The sequence below is a fragment of the Schistocerca gregaria genome, chromosome 3 (assembly GCF_023897955.1).
Source record: "Schistocerca gregaria isolate iqSchGreg1 chromosome 3, iqSchGreg1.2, whole genome shotgun sequence".
In the NCBI taxonomy this organism is placed as follows: domain Eukaryota; kingdom Metazoa; phylum Arthropoda; class Insecta; order Orthoptera; family Acrididae; genus Schistocerca; species Schistocerca gregaria.
This window is the reverse complement of record NC_064922.1, coordinates 523,823,151-523,844,617: the sequence shown is the minus strand read 5'-3', so window position 1 is coordinate 523,844,617 and position 21,467 is coordinate 523,823,151. Positions and strand designations below refer to the sequence as shown.

Here is a 21,467-nt window from a genome sequence, read left to right as displayed (position 1 = left end):
TGTCTTGGACTACTAACTCTCGGAATTCTCTCTTGGTACTACTGACTCTGGTGCGCGACGATCTTGCCTTGTTTCTGGAATTTTACTGTTTAGCGATCTACATCGGCTTTCTACTTGCTGGCTCCGTCTCCAGCAACCTGTGCTACAGTGCTTTCTTTGCTTCAGCTTGTGACTTCCACAGCTTCGGTACTCTACGTAAAGAGGCATATTGATGTGTTTCTACCTTGACCGATAGGTAAAGAACTAGTTTACAAAATATCTGTAGAGAAGCGGTACTACAAGTAGGGTGCCTGGAACCATCCAAAGTTGCGCTTTCTTCCTACAAGTTTCGGAAAACGGCGCTTTTTTGTATTTTGTTAAAAGTCTTTATGTGATAGAGGAATAATATAATATCTATGAAATAATAATAATGAGCGTATGGCATTGGTGGCTGGGAGACCCCTCGCGGCTCCACAAGTTCTTTAACGCCACTACGGCGACTTGCGAGTGAATGAGGAAGAAATGATGATGAAAGACACACAACACGCAGTCATCTCGAGAAAGATAAAATCCCTCAACCCGCCGGGAATCGAACCCGGGAACCCGTGCGCGGGAAGCGAGAACGATACCGTAAGACCACGAGCCGCGGACTTCTACGAAAATAATTTGCGGTGTAGATATCGGTAATGTCTCTAATCATGTCAAATATTGTTAATTTTCGTAAGTGGTGGGGTAAAGCTTTTTTTGTCGAACAGGCGAAGTTTTCGCTTTTGGAAAAGTTTTCAATTAGAATAATGGCAGGCGCTAGCTATGCTCTGCGTAGCAGGGGTGTCAAGAATGCCAGTCTCCCATCGGTGTACTGGTGCAATCCCGCTAGCTGTCAAATGCCGACTGCTTGAAACGGGCCAGTTTGTCACGCACCTTGAGTATGTTCTGGTATTTTCCGTAGTCGCCGAAGGCGTCCTTGCCCCAGCCGGTGGCCCAGCAGCGCTGGCCCGAGAAGTCGGCGCCCGGCGGCGGCAGGCAGGCCGGCGAGATGTGCGGCGACCGCGCCAAGTCGAGCGGCGAGGCGAGGCGCAGCACGGCCAGGTCGTTGTAGAGCGTGCCCGCGTAGAACTCGGGGTGCACCTGCACCTGCGCCACGTCGCGCTCCACGTGCGGGTAGAACTCCACGTCGTGGTTCACGTCCCACTCGCCCGCGCGCACGCGCAGGTCGTACGGCGAGTACCTGCAGGAGAGCACACCTCAGTCTCTGCGCAAAACGTGCTTCCTGAAGGCGACCACTTACTTTATACTGGCTCGCAGTAGACGTATGAAGATGCACACGAAGCCGCTAGGTGTTGCTCTAGTCTTCAGTCCGATAACGGGCTTCACTCAGCTCTCAACGTTGATCTACTGTGTGCAAGCCTGTTCGTCTCTGAATAACTACTGTCTCCAATTCGATTCAGTATCTTCCCATTAGTTATTCGATCTACCCATCTAATATTCAGCCTTCTCTTGCAGCACCACATTTCAAAACCATCCATTGTCTCCCCCCTTCCCTTCCCTCGCTCCCTCAAGCGAGGTTTACCCCGTACTCGGGTAAAAATAACACAAAACGAAAATTTTTGTATTTGTTTTAAACATTGAACTTTAATAAAACCGCGTTTTATTTATAAAGTCTGTTTTAAAGGATCCACTTGGGTATTTCCATGAACTATTTGGGGAAGTCATGGTCACTCTAAATCAGGATTGCTATACCATGAGAACGAAATCAAATTAGTCGAAACACTAACTAAACAAGCGAGTAAAGAAACATAAAATGTAATTGTCCTCGTTGATACTAATTACGACGACCCATCCACAGACTTTTTTTAAATAAAAGGAACGAAATCGAAATGAGCCCTTCTTAACATAAAAGACGCATTCCGAGAAATAAAAGAAGATTCAAAACGTGGTTCATTAGAAGAAGGATAGTGGAGCCCAATACAGACCTAAGTCGGGGAGATATTATTATGTGTCATGTAAATTAGTTGGTGGTAAGAAAGTGGAAATGGGATATTAGTAAAAGGGGATGAAACAGGAAAGGGAACATTTTAGTTACACCGACGATTAAAATATTGGAACAGTTAGAAAACTATAGCGCTTTAAGTACGGGAAACGGCTGCAGAAGAACACTGTATTTCGTTTTTGAGTAAAATACTCCATAGCACGTCAGTTGTGGATCTCACATTAATCTCCATATCCTCTGTAGACTCCCCGTCGTAAGACTTATCTGGAAGGAAGAACATCAGACTGCTGATGCGACACTATTGAGACTGTGGCTTTACTTTCAGTAGCCAAACAGATATTTTTGGCGGATTCATGGGTACGTACAATGTTTACACGATGCCAAAAAAAGTAGCAGTGGTCTAATTGACATTGTGCAGCTTAAGAAACGAGTAGCAGTCTCTCTAGACACTCGGCTAAGTAAATTCTTGTACTGACGTGAAGGCGTTGCTCTACTTACGACTTGACGCAATGGGCGGCAGTGAGGATGTGCAGCTCATCGATAACGGTGCCACCGCACACGTAGACGCTCTCCTGGGAATCCTTCTTCAAGATGGCCACCTGCCATGGGTACTCGCCTGTAATGGAGGGGAATTTTAGTTACTGGAAAAGATCCGTACATATTATAAAAAATGATTGTACGTATATTTGTACATATGCATGTTCCACATCTCTTCCTACACCACTGAACCGATTTCAATCAAACTTGATACACAGATCACTTACTGTCTGGAAAGAATGGCTGTGTGGGTAAGAATCACCTACCTATCAAATGAGTGGGGGTGGAGGGAGGGGGGGAAGCAATGAATCCCACGACGCGCGAATATCCTTTCTTTATTCATCCAGTATATAAGATTGAGATCACTTAATGAGTTGCAACAGACTTTGGACATAATTTCAAAAATTTACGAAACATTTTCTCGCTGACAACCCCCCACAAAATGACGAAAGGAAAAAAAAATGTATCTCTCTCCACATTTCCGCTGTTCATGCAGTAAAAACTGCCGCATGAAGCATGAAGTTTTAATGTATTACTAATTCCATTCGCGACACATCCTGCAGACAATACACACAAATACCGTTGAATATTCAAAAAGCAAAATTGTAACACTCTACGAGACATAATGCAGGAGATATTTCAGAAACATCAAGATTCGTGAAAAACAGCCACATCATGCACACCTTTAAATTTATTACTTCTTTGCTACTAGCTCTGTTCAAAACACATTTCTCAGACGGTATATAAATATGCTGCTCAATGTACTTAGAAAAACATATCATTGTACGAGAGATAGTTCAGGAGAAATGACGCCATGAACACTGCGATGCATGGAAATATAACGCATCATGCGTGACGCTTTACTTTACTCATTCTTTACATTTCGTAAACAGTAGACACATATACCACTGGACGTACCTACAATATTATATCACTGTATGACAAACAGGAGAGGAGCTACGACATCATAAACATTGAATTGCGTGAAACCGAAACTGTAGGACGAATTTCGCAAGAGATACAAATGAAATATGTGTACAAATACGTGTGAAATATTTTAAATATTTGGCTAATACTTTAGAGATGTGGACAAAACCACGGCTAAAGCTCATTTCAAACCCCTGGAACGATTTCAAATAAATTTGGTACAGACAGTAGTTACGATATGGAAAGAGGCACTGTGGGAGGAACAACTATCAGCGTTCTTTTAAGATTCGTGTCATAACGTGGCGAGAGAAGGGGGGAGGAGGAGGAGATAGATAGAGAGAGGGAAAGAGGAGATAGATATTCTTAGGGGAGGAGCAGATGGTCAGAGGGACAGCGGAAATGAACACAGACAGGGAGAGGAGGACATGGACAGAGTAGGGCAGGAGGAAATAGACGGAGAAAGGGAAGAGGAGGAGAGTAACTTGTAGAAGACTGGAATAAATACTGGTTGTGTCAATAAAATGTATACACACTTTGAACTGTCATAGACAATTTATTTCCCGTTCTACAAGGTTAAATATCTGTGAGAAGGTAATGTTATGTTTCTTCAACAGGTAGCAGCAGTGGCAAGGGAGTAACTGCAACATGGCGGACGTGCGTTTGAGCTTTGAAGCGCGGAAGCACATAATTAAGTGGTACTGGAAGTTTGAGAATGTAGCTGCGGTTCGAAGACAGTGGAGAAGTGAGTATGGTACAGAACCACCTTCAAGGTTAACAATTACACGACTACTTGACAAATTCGAAATTCGTGGAATAGTGTGTGATGTGATAAAGGTCGATCAGGGCGACCTCGTACAGCTACAAGTGATGATTCCACAAGTGCGGTCTTGTAACTGTTTCAGCGTTCGTCTCAAAAATCTTCAAGGCAAGCGGCACGTGAGAGTAATGTAAGTGCTAGCAGTGTGCTACGCATTCTGAAGAACGGCAAGTTTCGTGGGTACACCCCAAGGCTGGTGCAACAACTAAGTGACGACGATCCAGATCGAAGAGTAGAATTTTGTGAATGGGTTCAGGAGATGATGAGACGTGAACTGGGATTTATGGGTAGCATAATTTGGTCGGATGAAGCCCAATTCAAACTCAATGGAACTGTCAATTGGCACAATTGTGTGTACTGGGCTGGAGATAATCCTCACATTACAGTTGAAAAGGCTGTGAATTTGCCTGGTGTAAATGTGTCGTGTGGTTTGTCTGAAAGGGGACTCATTGGGCCTTCCCGCTTTGAAGGTACTGTTACTGGAGAAACATACCTAACAATGCTTGCTGACTCCATATTCCCTGCCATTCGTGCATTATACGGTAATGATGAGTTTTATTTCCAACAAAATGGCGCCCCGCCGCACTATCATAGGGACATACGAGCATATCTGGATCACAATGTGCCACGCCAGTGGAGAGGACGTAGGGGACCAATCGAGTTTCCTGCACGCTCTCCAGACCTCACGCCGCTGGATTTCTTCTTATGGGGCACAGTAAAAGATGAGGTGTACAAAATTAAACCACGTAACCTGGACACACTTTGGAATGAGATTCAGGCGGTGTGCGCAGAAATCTCATTGGACACTTTGGTACGATGTACGGAATTAGTGGTGATTCGTACTCAGAAATGTATTGATGCTGAAGGCCACCAGTTTGAACATTAATCACATTTGCAAAGTACAAGTCCAGTTGGGCTTTAAGCTTTCCATTTCCAGAAATTTAACATTGTAGAACGGGAAATTAATTTTCTATGACGCTTCAAAGTGTGTATACATTTTTCAGACGCACCCTGTACATACCCGGTTGGTTGGTTTAAAAGAGGGGCAAGGGTCCAAACTGCTGGGTTATCGGTCCCACATACTCGGACAACGCCGGGTGCTCAGATAGTATTATGTAAAATTTATTGCGTGTCACTCTTATTTATCATTTAGACAGTGTAAAACTCTGTTTGCCTTATGTTATAGGCAGGTACGGGTAATCAGACTGGGGCGCACTCACCGAACTCGCTCTCGCCGTCGACGTAGACGGGTGTCTTGATGCGTCCGTTGATGCCGTGCGCGTTCCTGCGACCGCACTGGCCCGCCTGCGAGGGGCGGTAGGCGGGCTGCGACGGCCTGCGGCAGCACACCAGACGCGGGCCGCACCGCCCGCCAAACGCCTGTCTCTGTGGAGCACACAGGCGGACACTCAGCCCCCATCTCATTGTCCACTCCCGTTTGTTTCACCAACACAGCTAGTATCGTAAGTCGTGCAGGTGGTGCCTCACAGTTCTTATGTGTTTAAAAAACGTCATATTTAAGAATAACCAGGAGCTCCTGATGAAATACACCTTTATACGCTACCAGTTTCGATCACCCAGCCGTCATCAGGTAACAAAGAATATTTACATCAGATTCTCGTAACTGCAGGTAGAGTGCAGCCTTGATTTGCACCGGCTCTGGGTTGAGGAGGGTGGTGGGATCATCACCCCGGCCGCCTTTCCCCGGCACTCATTTGGTAGCAGGCTGAGTTACTTCTCTCCCAGAGGGATTGAAACGAGGAAAGTCCCTGCCCTCCTCTAGGATTGTGCCAGGACTTCTAGGGCCGGACTCTAGTCCTCTAACCCGCTACACCACCAATCCACACAAACATTACTCAATTACAAGCCTTAAAACGGCAAGAGTGTAAAATATATGTATACAGGGTGATTCGACTGCCCGTACCTGTGGGTTTTATGCAACCTGCAACGCCTTCAAAAACGACAAGCGAGATTTTCATATTCTCTCGCTCGCTACGTGTAAACTATTTGCCCCAAAGAAACAATTAACGCGACCTTTTTGTAGGAAATTGAATGTAGTTAATTCTTGACTAGGGTATACTTCCGCTGGAGGCCACAGTTTTCGAGTTATTCAAGAAAAACGCATTTTAGGTCCCTTTGGTACGTTTTTATTGCATAATCCGGAAACTACAGCCGCTGACAAAAACATATTCCAGCGCAAAATTTAACTACATCAAATTTCATACAAAAAGGTTCTGCTCGTTTTTACTGTAGGAATGACAGTTTGTGTATAGTGAGGGAAATAATATGAAAATTTTGAAGGCGTTGCGGGTTGCATAAAACCCATAGATAGAGGCCGCCGATGCATACCATATATTATATACCGGTCACTTGCGGGTTTTTAATTGAGTAATTATTTCTAATCAAGAACCCATTTATGGTACAGAAGGAGTCGTTACAGAGAAAATACCGTAATATAGATGTGAAAACATCTCTTCTGTCTCTCAGACATTTCTTGTGGTGGGCAAATTATCAACGGCTAGAAGTCGCTGAAGAGTTTGAAAGCAGTCACGTTCCTTTCTAAATATCTTTTACAAGATCCACATTTACTATTTTCGTACATTCTGGGAAATGTAACTTTCAATTGTTAATTTTTATTTTCAGATGGTCATGGAATGTGCACGATGCTAAAATCTGTCATTATTTATATGCGAGTGGAGCTCGTATGAATGCGTTAACATCTAAATACTTAAAACAGTATATTTTATGGTTAGATTTTTGTTAATCAGCAAATATTTCACTGATGTTTTTGTCATAATTACAATGCTATTTTATATATTGCAAGAAATGAATGAGGACATATCTTAATGAGAAAAGAAAAAGATTAATCATTCCGCTAATTTTATTACAACACATGCACAACATTAAAGAGAACTAACAAAAAAACTCACTGAAACATATTATTTAGCTTTCTAGGAGCAAATCGTAACTACCATCCGATGCACCAGTGTTACAGGAACAATTTGAAAAGCAACACTTACTTTTAGAGCTAAGTCCACAGTCTCTTATATATCCATTGCTCTTTTTGAAACATATTAAGTTGGTATGTTTGCTATAGGACAAATTTCACCTTGTGCGCGGTACAACGTCTGTGTGCAATGAATTCTGTTATATATAAATACAGAATTAAATGATTAATGTTATGCTATAGAATACTGACTGAAAGCAGAGAGGTTGTTATAACAAGCTGTACCGAAGGAGAAAGTTTTCTGTAATATCAAAGAGGAAAATTTAATACTCAAACCTGTACTGTCGAGTTGGATTCTTGTTAGGAAAGTACGCCATCTCGTATGTTATGCAGCTGTGCTATACCACGACTGATCTTTCACGGCAGAGGAGAATTGTACACACAAAACTGACCGTACCGCAACGCTCAAACAACGCATATTTCGCATTTTTCAATTTTAAAATACGGTGAATCAAAGACCAGAGAGAAGGAGAAGGTGCGGGCCGAGGCTGTGACAGGCACGGCAGGTGGAAGGACTTTTGTGAGGACCAGGTGACACTGGAAAAACAGACGTGGCAGTGTCAGAGGAATAATAGCGGAGGCTTTCTCCAGGCACCACGCTTCCCCAAGCGTGCCCGACTCCTGGCTACCTCCCGTGAAAGTCCCGAGCACAGCCGGACGAATGTTTTACACGCGGCGTCCGGAGTGAAAGCACCGAGTAGAGCACCGCACTCAAGTTCACGGAGGGACAGCGGCGAGCAGGGAGGTAGGAAACTGGTAGTGCATTTGCGTTACTCACGAGAATGTACGAACATGCTGCTGGCATTAAACTTGAGAATCAGCGTGATTAAAAACCGGAATTAAACAGAATTTAGCCATTATAGCCCGGAAGTATGAGAGTACTATCAACAAAATTTATTAGTGTTATGGTGAGACATGGTTGTTCGTATTATAGAGCAAGGAGAAATATGGCGTACTAAGCATACGCTGATCCTGAGGTAAGAATTTTAATTGGGAAGTCTGTTCGTCATAAATTCTACAGAGACAGGGAAAGGGAGAGGGAGAGAGAGAGAGAGAGAGAGAGAGAGAGAGAGAGAGAGAGAGAGAGAGAGAAATGGGTCATGTCGAGTCTACCAGAGGTCCATGGCGCCAGGACATGGCGCCGAAGTCCATCCTTGGTCAGCGTCCGTCTTGCCACATTTGCGGTTGTCAGTTTCAGCGTCTGGCGGTCGCCTGCGAACACTCAGTACAGGATTGAGAACTATCTGTCAGGAACAGAATGGGAACGACACAGGCGGCGAGACACAACCAGCTCTTGAGAAACACCCTCAGACTCAGGAACACAAAGGGCATTCAGTAAATGTCGGTATTACTCTTGGAAGTGTACATTAAAATCATTGGTAGTAACTATCGATGGAAAGCGGCTTTAGTTATTTCGGTTTCTGGAAGTTTATCTGAACATTTATTTGACGGTTATTACGAATGTGTTCTGTGCCGTAAGCAGTTCGTTGTCATTATTATTAAGTTACGTCGGGTAAAGCGATCAGAAGGTTTGTAGATCTCTACAGAGGAATGTGGTAGAGCGACTCGAAAGGCATCTAATAATTGTCTTGGCAACGTAAATCTTTTATGATCGCTTATGGAAGCTGAACTGCTGTGTCCCAATGATTCACAATTTAATCACAGTACTGACAGAATAGTTTATGGACATAACAGGTTGTTCCCGTCTTATGGATAGGGGTAATGAAATGGACACGTAGGAGTATGGCGAATTATTGTGAATACTTTCATATTCCCTTTTAGTGCAGACTACATTTCAGAGGCAGACGAGAAGGATAATTGCAGTTCATATTCAACCTCTTTTTTGTTTCTCCTGCATTTCTTTATAAATAATTCTTGACGTTAAAACGATTAATGAACCACTTCCTTCTACTACTCGCGACGTAACCTCCAACTTTGATATTGTGTATTTAAAGCGGAGCATTAGATAATCTAGGATAGCGCATGGAGTGACATCTGTACACAACATGTGTGCTAAATCTTAAAGGTTGCAAAAATTTATCTCTTTTTTCGCTCGAGGTACACTTCTCGAAAGTATATTTAAGTTTGGAACTCCCGCCCCCCCTTGTTTGAACAAGGGATTACAGATCCCTGCGAACCGTCAATGTCTCTTAAATAACCCGGTGGGTATCATTTTAGGCCTAGTAATAGAGGTTTCAGGCCGTTTCTTTAGCATTTCGTTCGTTTCACATCTTGAAAAATATGATATAGAAGTGAGGACACTGGAAACGCATTCCGAAGAAGAAGGGTTCAACCAATAATGTGTAAATCATGAAACACAAGGTGGTCAGTGACCGTCTGGAAAGCTTGTAAGGGTGTTGCAGAGTAGGTTGCGCTGAGAAATAATTGTTAATTAAAAATTCGACATGTTGCACCTTTCGGAGTTTACTAGCATTGCAATTAGCCAGTCAGGCCGTTGCACGCGCAGTGTCAAGCGACCCGTCAGAGATGGTGTCACCAAATGTGGTCTTCCTTTGGTGTCCCGAAACCTAACAAGAGAACGACGTAAAAGTCGGACACGGGACGGTAGTAAGGGTCGATCCTGAGCCAGAGGCTGTAGGAGTCCCGTGCTCAGCCATCTACCCTGTGAGAACAATTGAGACTAATTGTAACTTCCTGGCAGATTAAAACTGTGTGCCGGACCTAGACTCGAACTCGGGACCTTTGCCTTTCGCGGGCAAGTGCTCTACCAACTGAGCTACCCACGCCCCGTCCTCACAGCTTTACTTCTGCCTGTACCTCGTCTCCTACCTTCCAAACTTTACATAAGCTCTTCTGCGAACCTTGCAAAAGTAGCACTCCTGAAAAAGGATATTGCGGAGACATGGCCTAGCCACATCCTGGGGGATGTTTCTAGAATACTAGAGACTAATTGTGTCTGGCAGGCCACTTGAATTTGGGGGAGCAGGTGCCTGATTCTCTGACTTCAATGCTAGTTAGAAACGGTGCTGTGTATCGAATGTTTTTCTTAGCAGTTATTTTTCAGAATAACCTAGCCTGCAACATCCTCACAAGCTTTTCAGACTTTTTCTAACTATTCTGTTGTGCTTTCTACTGGAGATATTGTTCAAAGGGAGGATGTTTTCTCTTTAAGATTGTGCGGCTGGCCTGTGTCGCTCCCAGGGCAACGTCGAGGTTACTCACCTTCTGGCGGTGTACCACCTGCGAGGGTGGAGGCTCAGTGTGTCGCTTGGTGCGCTTGTCGTCGTAGTCGTCGGCTTCGGTGAAGCTGCGTCTGTCACTAGGAAAGGCCACGCCGCTGCCCCGGGTCTGCCCTGCCTCGGGGGAGGAGCCAGCGGGAGGGACCGGGTTGTGGGGGTGGGGCAGGGGCAGGGCGGAGATGTTGGAGCGGCCGCTGCGCCCGTAGTAGGCGTCCTCCTCGTCGTCAATGTAGCCTCCAGACGGGGCGTAGCCGTCACTCTCAGAGTAGTAGGGGCCGCTTTCGTCACTGCCTTCCTCCACGTCGTCGTCGTTCGTGCGGTAGGCGTCGTAATAATTTTGGCCGTAATAGCTGGGCCCAGACTGGTAGTAGCCATTCGAGTAGTGCGCTGGTTTGTACGGGTAGTAGGGCTTGGGCGGGTAGTAGTAATGTGGTTTGTGATAGACCGGTGCAGGCTTGGAAACGTGGACGTGATGGTGGTGGTGGTCGTGATCGTGCTTAACGTAGGAGGGGAATCCCGGCTTGTGGAAGAGGCCGTAGCCGGGCTTGTGGAAGCCGCCGTGCAGAAGGCTGCCCAGCTTGTGGACGAGGCCCGGGTTGGGGGTGACGTGCAGGTTGACCAGAGGCTTCACCACCTTGCCTCCGTACTCGTCTTTGGTCACCTGCACGGACACTAGCGGGTTCACACTGACGAGCCCGAGGTTGATGCCTCCGGGACCACCGACGGAGCCGCCGTAAGGGTTGATGGCAGGGTTCGGACCGAACGGGTTCAAGGGATAACCTCCCCCTCCTCCCTGAGGCAGACCGAACGACACTCCGAACGTGGGTTTCAGCTTGACGTTGCTGTCTTCGCCTAGCAGGCGCTGTGAACACGAGCAGCAACCTTCAGCCTTAGCGCGGCACGCGCTGTAACAGCGCTGGACTACCAAGCGAACACCCCACCACAGTTACGCCCAAACTACCAGCTTGCCACTTTCCACAATCACACTACCCGTAGACGAATCACACCGACCTTTCTACCCCGCGTGCATTCGTTACATCCTCTCTAAACTACACTTTATTAGTAAAAATTACTGCAATAAATTTCTATCTAATGATGGTTTGGTTAGGTTTTTAGGTTTCTTAGTAGATGTGAACAACTAAATGTTTTTAGTCAACTGAACCAGGAATGTACCCCACGTGCCTCTTTGGGAGGAGAGGATGGCGGTGATGGATAGGTTATGGATACTGCTCAAAGGCGTGATTCGTAGCTCGAATTTGAAACAAGTGACCGTTTCACAACGTTCCGATAGGTGTTGGGAAAAATGGATGCATGCACTGAAACAGTATGAATGTCCATTCACCATACACAACGCAGAATGTATCTCTCATGTGCCGGCGTCTCTGGCCGATCACCTATGTCCACGGCAATACACCTAGTCGTGGACCAGCATTTCTGACAGCCGACTAAGTGATAAAGAGTGGACGAGAACGATCAGTGCTGTTTGAATAAAGAAACAGAATCATTGACGTACAAATCGCTACATTAAAAAGTAATCACTGATATTTACGTTGCAGGATAGTTTATGTACTTTAATCGACTATTGCAAATGTTGTGGAATTGCTAGAAATAAACCGATTTGTGGCCTTTTGAGCCCTGTAACACCGATGCACCAGCACAGAAGATGACGTCTTGCTCCATCGACAGATTATTGAATTCCGTAAACTGTAACTGAAGGAAATGCGCATATGTTACTATGCGTGTGCAATGTGAGTAACTTACTGCGTCTACAGAAGCGCCACTGGCATCGGACTCAGTGTTAGATGTGCTGGCCACATCCGGGTCTTCCGTCACCTCACGCTACAAAAAGCAGGTTTAAATTTTAGCTGTACAAGCGAGGCTTTGTGAGGTGTTATATACAGTAAGTGCAGGGTTATAAAGCATTATCAACAGTACCGCCTCTGCTATTACAATAAAATTAGTGATTATCATAAAAACAGTCAATGCGCTGAGCACAGCAGATCAATGCTCAAACGATGCAGAAGTTAGCGCAGACGCCTCATGCCGGTTCACTGGTAACGGACAACATCTCAACTAATTTCCGATGAATGTTGCATTATTGTTGTGATTGTTCTAAAACTGATTTGACCAAGCTCCCTACATCAGTCTATCATGTGAAAGCCTCTTTATTGCTACGAAACTAAGTTTCATTATAAACGACCGTGCAATGCACCTTTTTTCGTTAACTCTTCCCGGTTCGAGAACTTAATATCAGCCTAAACAAAGAATGCTGTGTGACTAATTGGATGCAAAGCGATGAAATGTTCTGTACCTTATTTTGCTAACTTCCCCTCTAGTGGCCTTTGAATATCCTATCTGGTCATGTTAATCAGATGATTGCTACAATTGCGGAATTGGCAAACTGTAGTCCACTTCGTATGGCTACAGTTGCTCGTATTTCAGGCAGCACTCCGTCTTCAGGCCACGAGCGGCCTATCGGGACCATCCGACCGCCGTGTCATCCTCAGTGGAGGATGCGGATAGGAGGGGCACGAAGTCAGCACATCGCTCTCCCGGTCGTTATGATGGAATTCTTGACCGAAGCCACTACTATTCGGTCGAGTAGCTCCTCAATTGGCATCACGAGGCTGAGTGCACCCCGAAAAATGGCAACAGCGTATGGCGGCCTGAAAGGTCACCCATCCAGGTGCTGACACGCCCGACAGCGCTTAACTTCGGTGATCTCACGGGAACCAGTGTAGCCAGTAAAATCATACTTCATTTACATCTTTGAAATGTCTCAACTTTGCTGAACATTGTTCTTCAATTCTGAAAAAGAACATATTCCTCTACTAAAGTGGTTGAGATTAGCGCAAGGTGTGAAACCTAGGACCAGTTTACTAAGAAACAGCCCAGCTCCTTAGATGAGGTGGCCAAAGGAAGACAGTTATGTGGAGCTCGATCTACATTTAGCGGGTTTGAATCTGTTGGTGGAAGTAATTTCCTTCACTATAGTTGACCTGCAAGGAATGAAGATGTACATTTTCTGGAGTTCAGTGGTCTCCTTGATGCCACTCGAGTGGAGAAGATGAGAGCTAAAACCTTCACTTTGTTCCTAACGTTCGGAGCTAGAATTTTTTTCCTATTGTTTGTCTCGTCTTTCGTCTCTGAAAATGATTAGTCATTCAATGAGAAAACTGCGTCGTGATTCGGAATCGATGTTAAAATTTAGATCCCTCTGCAAGTGACTAATCGAAAAAAGCAAAGGCACATCACTTCAAATAAGACCATGCCTAGTAAAGCACTACAGCGCTCAAACCAATCCTCGTGTTGAGGAAAGCATCGCTTGCTGTACCATAACAACACAAACACAACACAACTGTGCACAAACGCTCATCAAGATGGGAGAAAACCACCAAGACCTTACCCAGGACAGCAATGCGGGATTCCTATTTCGTTCCCAACAACCCTTACCTGTGCTTAGGGGTAACTTTGTTTTGGAGCGCACAGCTTACCTTCGTGCTAATTTTCCACTCATTTGTGTTTGCTGTTTGCTCTAGTTGCAATTAATCGATTCCAAAGAATCTTATGGCTTCGTCTTGAGGCATTTAGGCATACTTTGTATATCTTGTAGCTGGACTACACCTATCGATACAAAATAGACAAAATACTAAGGTAAAACTAACGTCCTATTTGAAGTTGTAATTTACTATTTTGTTTAGTCCACAGGTGTCATGCAGCAAAAAGATATATTTGTTAGTGTATTTCATTTAGATAGCTGTGCCTAAATGCCTGCAGATGGGGCCATAAAAGGCTTCGGAATCGATTGGAAGTAAAGGGAAAATTATAAAAAAATTGCCTGTGTGCTCCAAATAAAAATAATGTATCGCTGCGATTCCCAGTATCCAGCGCCATGTACAGAGCAAGACTGACATCCAGATAGAACCTGATGTGCATTGTACTGCATGACATCATCTTGTCCATTAGATATTTTGTGGTAATCAGTTTCCCATGCACTGCGATGGGTTTGGAAGGAGCGATGTTGGGATGCTGACTGCTACGCAGGACCGGAATGAAGCGTCCCCTGGCTGCTGCGCGGCGGCTCGCTACTCACCGGCTGGACGTTGCTGTTCTCTTCGGCGTCCCGGCGCCGCCTGCTATTCGTGCCCGTCTCCTGGTCGTCTGCGGCAGTCGCGTTGGAGGCCTCTCCGTCCCTCTTGGCGTGGCGCGTCACGGACACCACAGTGCCGTTGGCGTCAGTGACGTAGACGGCGCCGTCGTCGATGGCCTCGATCGTGGAGGGCAGGTTGCGCGGGTCGATCAGCAGGCCGTCTTCCTTGCGGCCGAAATCGTGGCACTGCTCCAGCGGCACGCACACGCAGTCCTGCGTGTAGTAGCCCCCGTCGGCGCGAGGCGTCTCGTAGGCGGCGCTGCTGCCACCGCCGCTGCCCGCGTACGACGAGCCCAGGCCGTTACCTGCGCATGCGCGTACGTTTCACACCTGCGTACAGTTTACTACACTTTACGTAGTCAGCACATCAGATGACTCTTTTGTCACAATGAGTGGACGCGTATACAGGGTGCAAATTAGGGTCTAAGTTTGATACCAGTAGGGTTCTTACGGAGAGGAATTCCCTCTTTCCCTGTGCTAGTCTCCCTCTCATGACTACATTGCTTTGTCAGTAATTCGTAATAAATGAGGAAAACCTTCCCAGTCGAGACAGTACTACAATGTCACATGATGGGATGCCTTGTTTTCAGCAGAGTGCCTTGAAATAAACGAAGCGAGAAACTAGACGAAATAAGGACAGGCTCACTGTCTTCAAAGACAGTTGTTAATAGTGATACAATCACGTTGTACATAGAGACAGTGAGTGGCTATGATGTGATTCTGTTTGTCGACCACCGAATTCTATTCAGTACATTTTTCTCCTTACAGTGCGTTAATAATGTGCTCTTGACGCCTCTCATTCAAATTGGCAGTGATCCGACGTATAGTACACTGAGGTTAAGAGTCATGGGATACCTCCTAATATGGTGAAGGATTTCCTTTTTCCCGGCGTAGTGCACCAGCTCGAGGTGGCGTGGACTCAAGAAATTGTTGGAACCTCATTGCGTGCATAGTCGTCCATAAATGTGTAAGTGTTGCCAGTGCAGGATTTTGTGCACGAACTGACTTCTCGATTACGTCCCATAAATGTTCGATGGATTTCATGTCTCTCCATCTGGGTGGTCAAATCATTCGCCTCGAACTACCCAGAATTTTCTTTAAACCAATCGCGAATGAATGCGGCCCGGTGACATGGCGCAACATCATCCATAAAAAATTCCCTATAGTTGTTTTGGAACAAAAAGTCTATGAATGGCTACAAATGGTCTTCAAGTAACCGAACGAAACCATCCAGTCCATTCCATGTAAACACAGCCCACACTATTATGGCGCTACCACCGACTTGCAGACTTGTTGACAATTTGGCATGGCTTCGTGTGGTGTGCGCCTCACTCCAACCCAACTATCAGCTACTACCAACTGAAATCGGGACTCATCTCATCAGACCACCGCTTTCCACTCGGTTAGGGTACAACCGATGCGGTCACCGGCTCAGGAGAGGCGCTGCAGGCAAAGGCAAAGCCACTCTAGTCTGTCGTCTGTCGTCATCGCCCATTAACGCCATATTTCACTGCTCTGTCCTAATGGATACGTTCGATGTAGGTCCGTACGTACCACATTGATTTCTGTGGTTATTTCTCGCATTGTTGCTTTTCTGTTACCACTCTCAACTCTACATAAACGCCGCTGCTCTCGGTCGTTAAGTGAAGGCCGGCGGCCGCTGCGTTGAGCATGATAAGACCTAATCCCCGAAATGTGGTATTCTCCGCACAGTCTCGATACTGTGGATATCGCAATGATTGATTCCCTGACGACTTCCTAAATGGAATATCCCATGGCTCTACCTCCAACTACCATTCAGCACTGAAAGTCTGTTAATTCCCGTCATGCGGTCAGAATCACGTAGGACACCTTTCCACGCGAATCACCTGAGTACAAATGACAGCTCCGCCAATGCGGTGCTCTTTTGTACCTCGTGAAAGTGATTCTACCCGCATCTGTATCTGTGCTTATCGCTATCCCATGACTTTTGTCACCTCACTGTAGAACTCTATCGCCCTATATGGTTCTGCGAAGAATATATGAAGACCATTCGTAAAACATATACTCGTGTGGAAACATTGTCTCTGTGACGTTAAAGAACCACCCTAGACAGTGTTCCCCTCTGCATCCGAATTCTTGTGTAGTCTCCGGTTTGCTATGAATATTGTCCTTATTATCATTTCATGTTAAAAATCTGTTAACTCGCTACGTACTGACAAGTGGTGCTAGAAACCTCTCATATAATGTCTACACTCTCCCCATATTCCGCATCTAGGCGTAACATTTGAACGTCATACTCGGCACATCTTTTTGCCATTCTTCGTACATTCATTCACAGGACAACTTTTGTGATAAGCAGCTGAATAGTTGCCTTTAAAGTCATGTGACCGGAATGTGTGGAATAATGTCAATAATACCAGGTTTTCACTGCGTGACTGATTAATGGTATGCTTACAGGTATCAGTAGAGTTGTTGACAATAATTTGACGTCCTGCTGAGTAGTCTTCTTCAACTGCTCTACTGAATACTCGAAAGCGTATTATTAGCCCTAAAGATTTTGGCTAATTTCCGAATAAGCAAAGCAAAGTGAAACCCCACGTTTGACCCTGATAATCCAATCGGGATCAGCCAATCGCTCTGTCATCCTCTGCCAGTGGCTTCATTGGATGCGATATGATGGGGGCATGGGGTCAACATGCCGCTTTTTCGGTACTGTCGGCTTTCTTTACCAGGGAACCGCTACTTCTCAATCAAGTAGCTGCTCAATTGCCATTACGAGGCTGAGTGCATCCCAATCCAGTCCTCCCTCAAAGGAAGAGCCCCTAGCAGCACTGGGAATCTAAGTCAGATTCTCCGCGTTGCAGCCGGACACGCTGACCACTGAGCTACGGTGGCGAAAACTACCGGATAAGAAAGGGAACGAAATCAAGGAAGTAGAAAAAGTTCTAAAATAAGCGTTATTCGATTATGAGGACATCCAAGGATGTACTCCCTCTGGAAAATTGCAGCTCGTTTTTACACAGGTACCTGACATTTCCAACATGGAAAGATGACAGTATCAGCTGTGTAGTAAAAGTGATGTTGATTTCCGATTTCGCACGGACTGTCGCAGAGTAGAAGAGAGTGTCGCCCCGCTGAGATACTCACCGCTGAGAGGTGCCTTGAGGGAGAGCTCCTTCTTGTAGAAGGGACCGACGCCGACTCCGCCGTAGCCGCCGCTGAAGCTGCCGCTGCTGCTGCCGCCGTAGCTGCCGCTGAAGCTTCCCCCGCTGCCGCCGGCGAAGCCGCCGCCCGGCGCGCTCGTTCCGTAGGTGTGGCCGGGCTCGTAGAAGGAGGCGGGCCCGGTGGCCGGCTGGTGGTCGAGCAGCGGCACCGGCTTCACGATCGCGGCCCCCGCCTCGCCGTGGTGGTAGTGGTGGTGCACGTGCTGCTGCACGCCGCTGTGCGAGTTGACGACGACGTCGATGGGGCCCTTGGTGGGCGGCCTCAGGGGCGGCAGCGACGCCACCGGGCCGTCGAAGCCGTGCTCGTAGACGGGCGGCGGCAGCGGCTTGGGCGCTCCGTAGATGGGTCCGGGCACGGGCGGGTAGGGGCGCGGGGGCCTGTGGGGGATGTGCGGGATGTGGTGCGGGGGCGGCGGGGGCGGCAGCCTCTTGGGGGGCCCGCGCACCGGCACCGCCGGGATCGGCTGCCCCACCGGCTTGATGGCCACGGGCTGCGCGTAGATCAGCTCGTGCGGCTCCACGTACGGCCGCTTCGGCACCACGTCGTCGCACTGTGGGGTAGGCGTCACCGGAAATTACATTCCTGCTGCGTACACTACACTATAGTTGCAGTCCCGAACGATGGCGGGCGAATTTAGTCTTGAAAGCGCATACACGTCACGTATTCTCCGACAGCCAACGAGAGTTCACTAATGTTCTGAGCACTCTGCTGTGAAAATCGTAGCCAATGCGAGTATTAAACGTGATCGTAGCAAGTTAGTTAGTGAATTTTTATTCTATTGCGAGTTGTCACTGTTGCTGGTAGTGGTAAGCGACAAATTCTACATAAGCAAGCGAGAGACATGTTTTGCAGTATACACGCTTTCTTCAAGCGCAGAGCACAAGTATGCGCTTACCGCAACAGTTGCTTTGAACCGTCAACAATACAATCCCCGTCCGTCTCAGGAGTTACACGAACCGCCATCGTTCATGGATCGGACTGTAGCTAATGTGTGAATGACTCAAAAAATGGCTCTGAGCACTATGGAACTTAACTTCTGTGGTCATCAGTCCCCTAGAACTTAGAACTACTTAAACCTAACTAACGTAAGAACAGCACACACATCCATGCCCGAGGAAGGATTCGAACCTGCGACCGCAGCGGTCGCGCGGTTCCAGACTGCAGCGCCACTCCGGCAGGCGCGAATGACTCAAAGAAGCTGCGCAGCCAAATGAAATTTTGAAATCAGTCATGCGACAAAACGTGGATGACCTACGTGGTGTGAAAAGAATGCAGAAATTATGGGTTCGAAGACTCCCAACAGTGCAGCAAACGTAAGCACTGGTCTACACTGAAAGGAATAAAAGAAAGCTGTGGGAGATGCGGAGACTCACTGCCCAAGTGGAGCCCAGTGCCGTCTCTCTGCTCTGAATGAGATGTTGGATGACAGCGTATCCGGCACATCGTGCATCTATACCCACAACTAGCACCCATCTCGGATTTAGAGAAATCGTAACGGTAACAAAAGACTCTAGGAAATATGTTAGAAACCTGAACTTCTGTCCATAGTATTTTGTACAATCAAAAACGAAATTTTGCAGCATGTAATACTCCGTGAAGACTGTTATACGTGTTATGTTTAGGATGTTAGACTAAGCATAGATAAAAAAAAATAAACCTGATGCAACCAGCTCCGTAGCTGGTCCTTTAAAGAGTACGTTGAATATAATACGCTACCAGTCACAACTGAAGGTGGTTCGGACTTCTGTCCATTTTCAGGTCATCATCCAATCAATTTCCTATGTCGAGATTCAGTTTCGTAGTTCCCTGTTGAATCTAAACGACAAGTTAGTGTGATAGGGAGACATTAGTGAAACCTTGGAAGTGGCAAAGCGACAAGAGATGAATTACCTACATATAGACGGAAAATTCAAATTGTTATTGCACATTTTTTACGATATGGATACTTGATATGTATACAAACTGTAATTGCACTTCTGTCACGATTTCGAAACATCATCTATATGTAAGTACATCGGCATTTTCCCACCTCAGGTAGTTTAATTTTCGTCTCCATGGTCAACAGCGTGTAACTTAACTTTAGGTTGAACAGTGAGCTGCAACATAGAATGTGGAAGCATGAAACTGAATGCATAGTCACCTGAAGATGGACATTAGCCCGATACCGGTCGTGGCTTAAATGAACAACCCCCAGTTGTGACTGGTAGCAAATTTTATTCAGCATAAATCTGAGATAATCGAAAATCATGTGTGTTTCATTGCAATTGTTCGTCTTTACATTTTAGGCATCCTGTGCTTCTTTTCTTGTGTGGCTACCTATGTTTGTCAGTGATGAAGATGGTTAAGCAAAGGAAGTAGGTTCTAGTCTTGCCGTAAGGATGGATAGAATTTTTATTCATTTGGACGTTTTGTAGGGAGGAAAGAAGAGTAGCCCTTTCAACGACTATGGAGTGAAAGACAAAACGCAAGCAGTAACCACGGGAAATCTAAATGCTGATGACGCAGAGGAATTTGAACCACACTTCTCCAGAATGTGTGTGGAGCGTTTGGTAGGATATCGGTAACAGAATGATATGCTCTGCAGTCTCTCCAGTACCAGTGTCTATTGTAGTCCACACTGTGGGAAAAGATCTATGGAGAGCCAACAAGTTAATTATTACTATCTGTCAGTTAAATACGGGTACGAAGGACAACGAATATCAGATATGAATGTCTTTGATCATGCTCGAATTTAAGTAGGTAGACACACTATATTGGGAGAAATTGATGCTGAGTGCACCATTATCAGAAGTAAGGCGATACTCTTACAAAAATCGGGATGGAAAGCACACCAAAGGGGTCGCTCCAGCATTAGTGTTCCACTAAAGATGTACTTGGCTGTAGCGCAGCGACAGAGCTTTGTGGAGAGGTGGTACTGACCGCCATGAGCCCCAGGTTGCAGAGGCGCTCGCGGATGTAGTGGCGCGCCTGCGTGTCGTTGCCGGCGGTGAGCGCGTGCTGCACGTTGGGGTCGCTGTACACGTCGTCGTAGCCGTCCAGGTTGCGGCCCTGCCGGCCGGACTGCAGGATCGAGTCCACCACCTGCTGCAGCACGCCTGCGGGCAAGACGAGAGCGCTCTGCTAGCAACCGGGGTCACTCCTAGCCGGCGGCCACTTCACTTCTAACCACTACGTTTTCTAAATGAAGACAAGTATGCGCTTATTTTGAAAATTTCCGCCTCATTGTCAAACATTTCGATGCAAATGGACACAATTATGTCTACTGTTACTAGGCAAGGTGGACATACGTGCAGTAACAGTTGTCAATATGCCGTGGTTTGACAACGTTGGATGCAACACGCCACGGCATTCTTTCTAATATTTTAGTTTTTGACTTCGTGTACGGTCCATAAACTGTAGATGTATGGCCATGTACATGAAAATGCTTGATGATCACCGTGAGATTGAAACTGGCCAATAGCAAATAGAAGTTCGACATAAACTTACAGCGTCAGCAGAAACATGTCTTAATTTAATCAATTGCCGATGGCTGTGAAGTAACTTGTAAAGAAAACAATTGGCATTATTGTTATAACTACGTAAGTGCACTGTATGATTCTATACAGTTCTACCAGACAGATGCATTTTATTGCGAATCGAACTTTTTATTGCTT

The 21,467-nt window shown here is 46.2% G+C and overlaps 1 protein-coding gene across 4 annotated transcripts in view; it reads right to left on the bottom strand.

The window, feature by feature from the left end:
* Nucleotides 1–21,467, bottom strand: part of LOC126354469 (uncharacterized) — a 42,564-nt gene that overhangs the window by 6,221 nt on the left and 14,876 nt on the right. For 2 of the 4 annotated variants that reach the window (XM_050004168.1, XM_050004167.1), the window contains exons 3-9: nt 20,734–20,909; nt 17,737–18,364; nt 14,551–14,912; nt 10,441–11,319; nt 5,471–5,636; nt 2,468–2,585; nt 901–1,207 (exon numbers count right to left, since the gene is read on the bottom strand). In XM_050004168.1, the coding sequence (XP_049860125.1) occupies nt 901–1,207; nt 2,468–2,585; nt 5,471–5,636; nt 10,441–11,319; nt 14,551–14,912; nt 17,737–18,364; nt 20,734–20,909 (2,636 nt within the window). Of the gene's footprint in view, nt 1–900; nt 1,208–2,467; nt 2,586–5,470; nt 5,637–10,440; nt 11,320–12,218; nt 12,297–14,550; nt 14,913–17,736; nt 18,365–20,733; nt 20,910–21,467 lie in introns of all 4 variants that reach the window. The other 2 variants (XM_050004170.1, XM_050004171.1) reach the window with 2 other exon arrangements.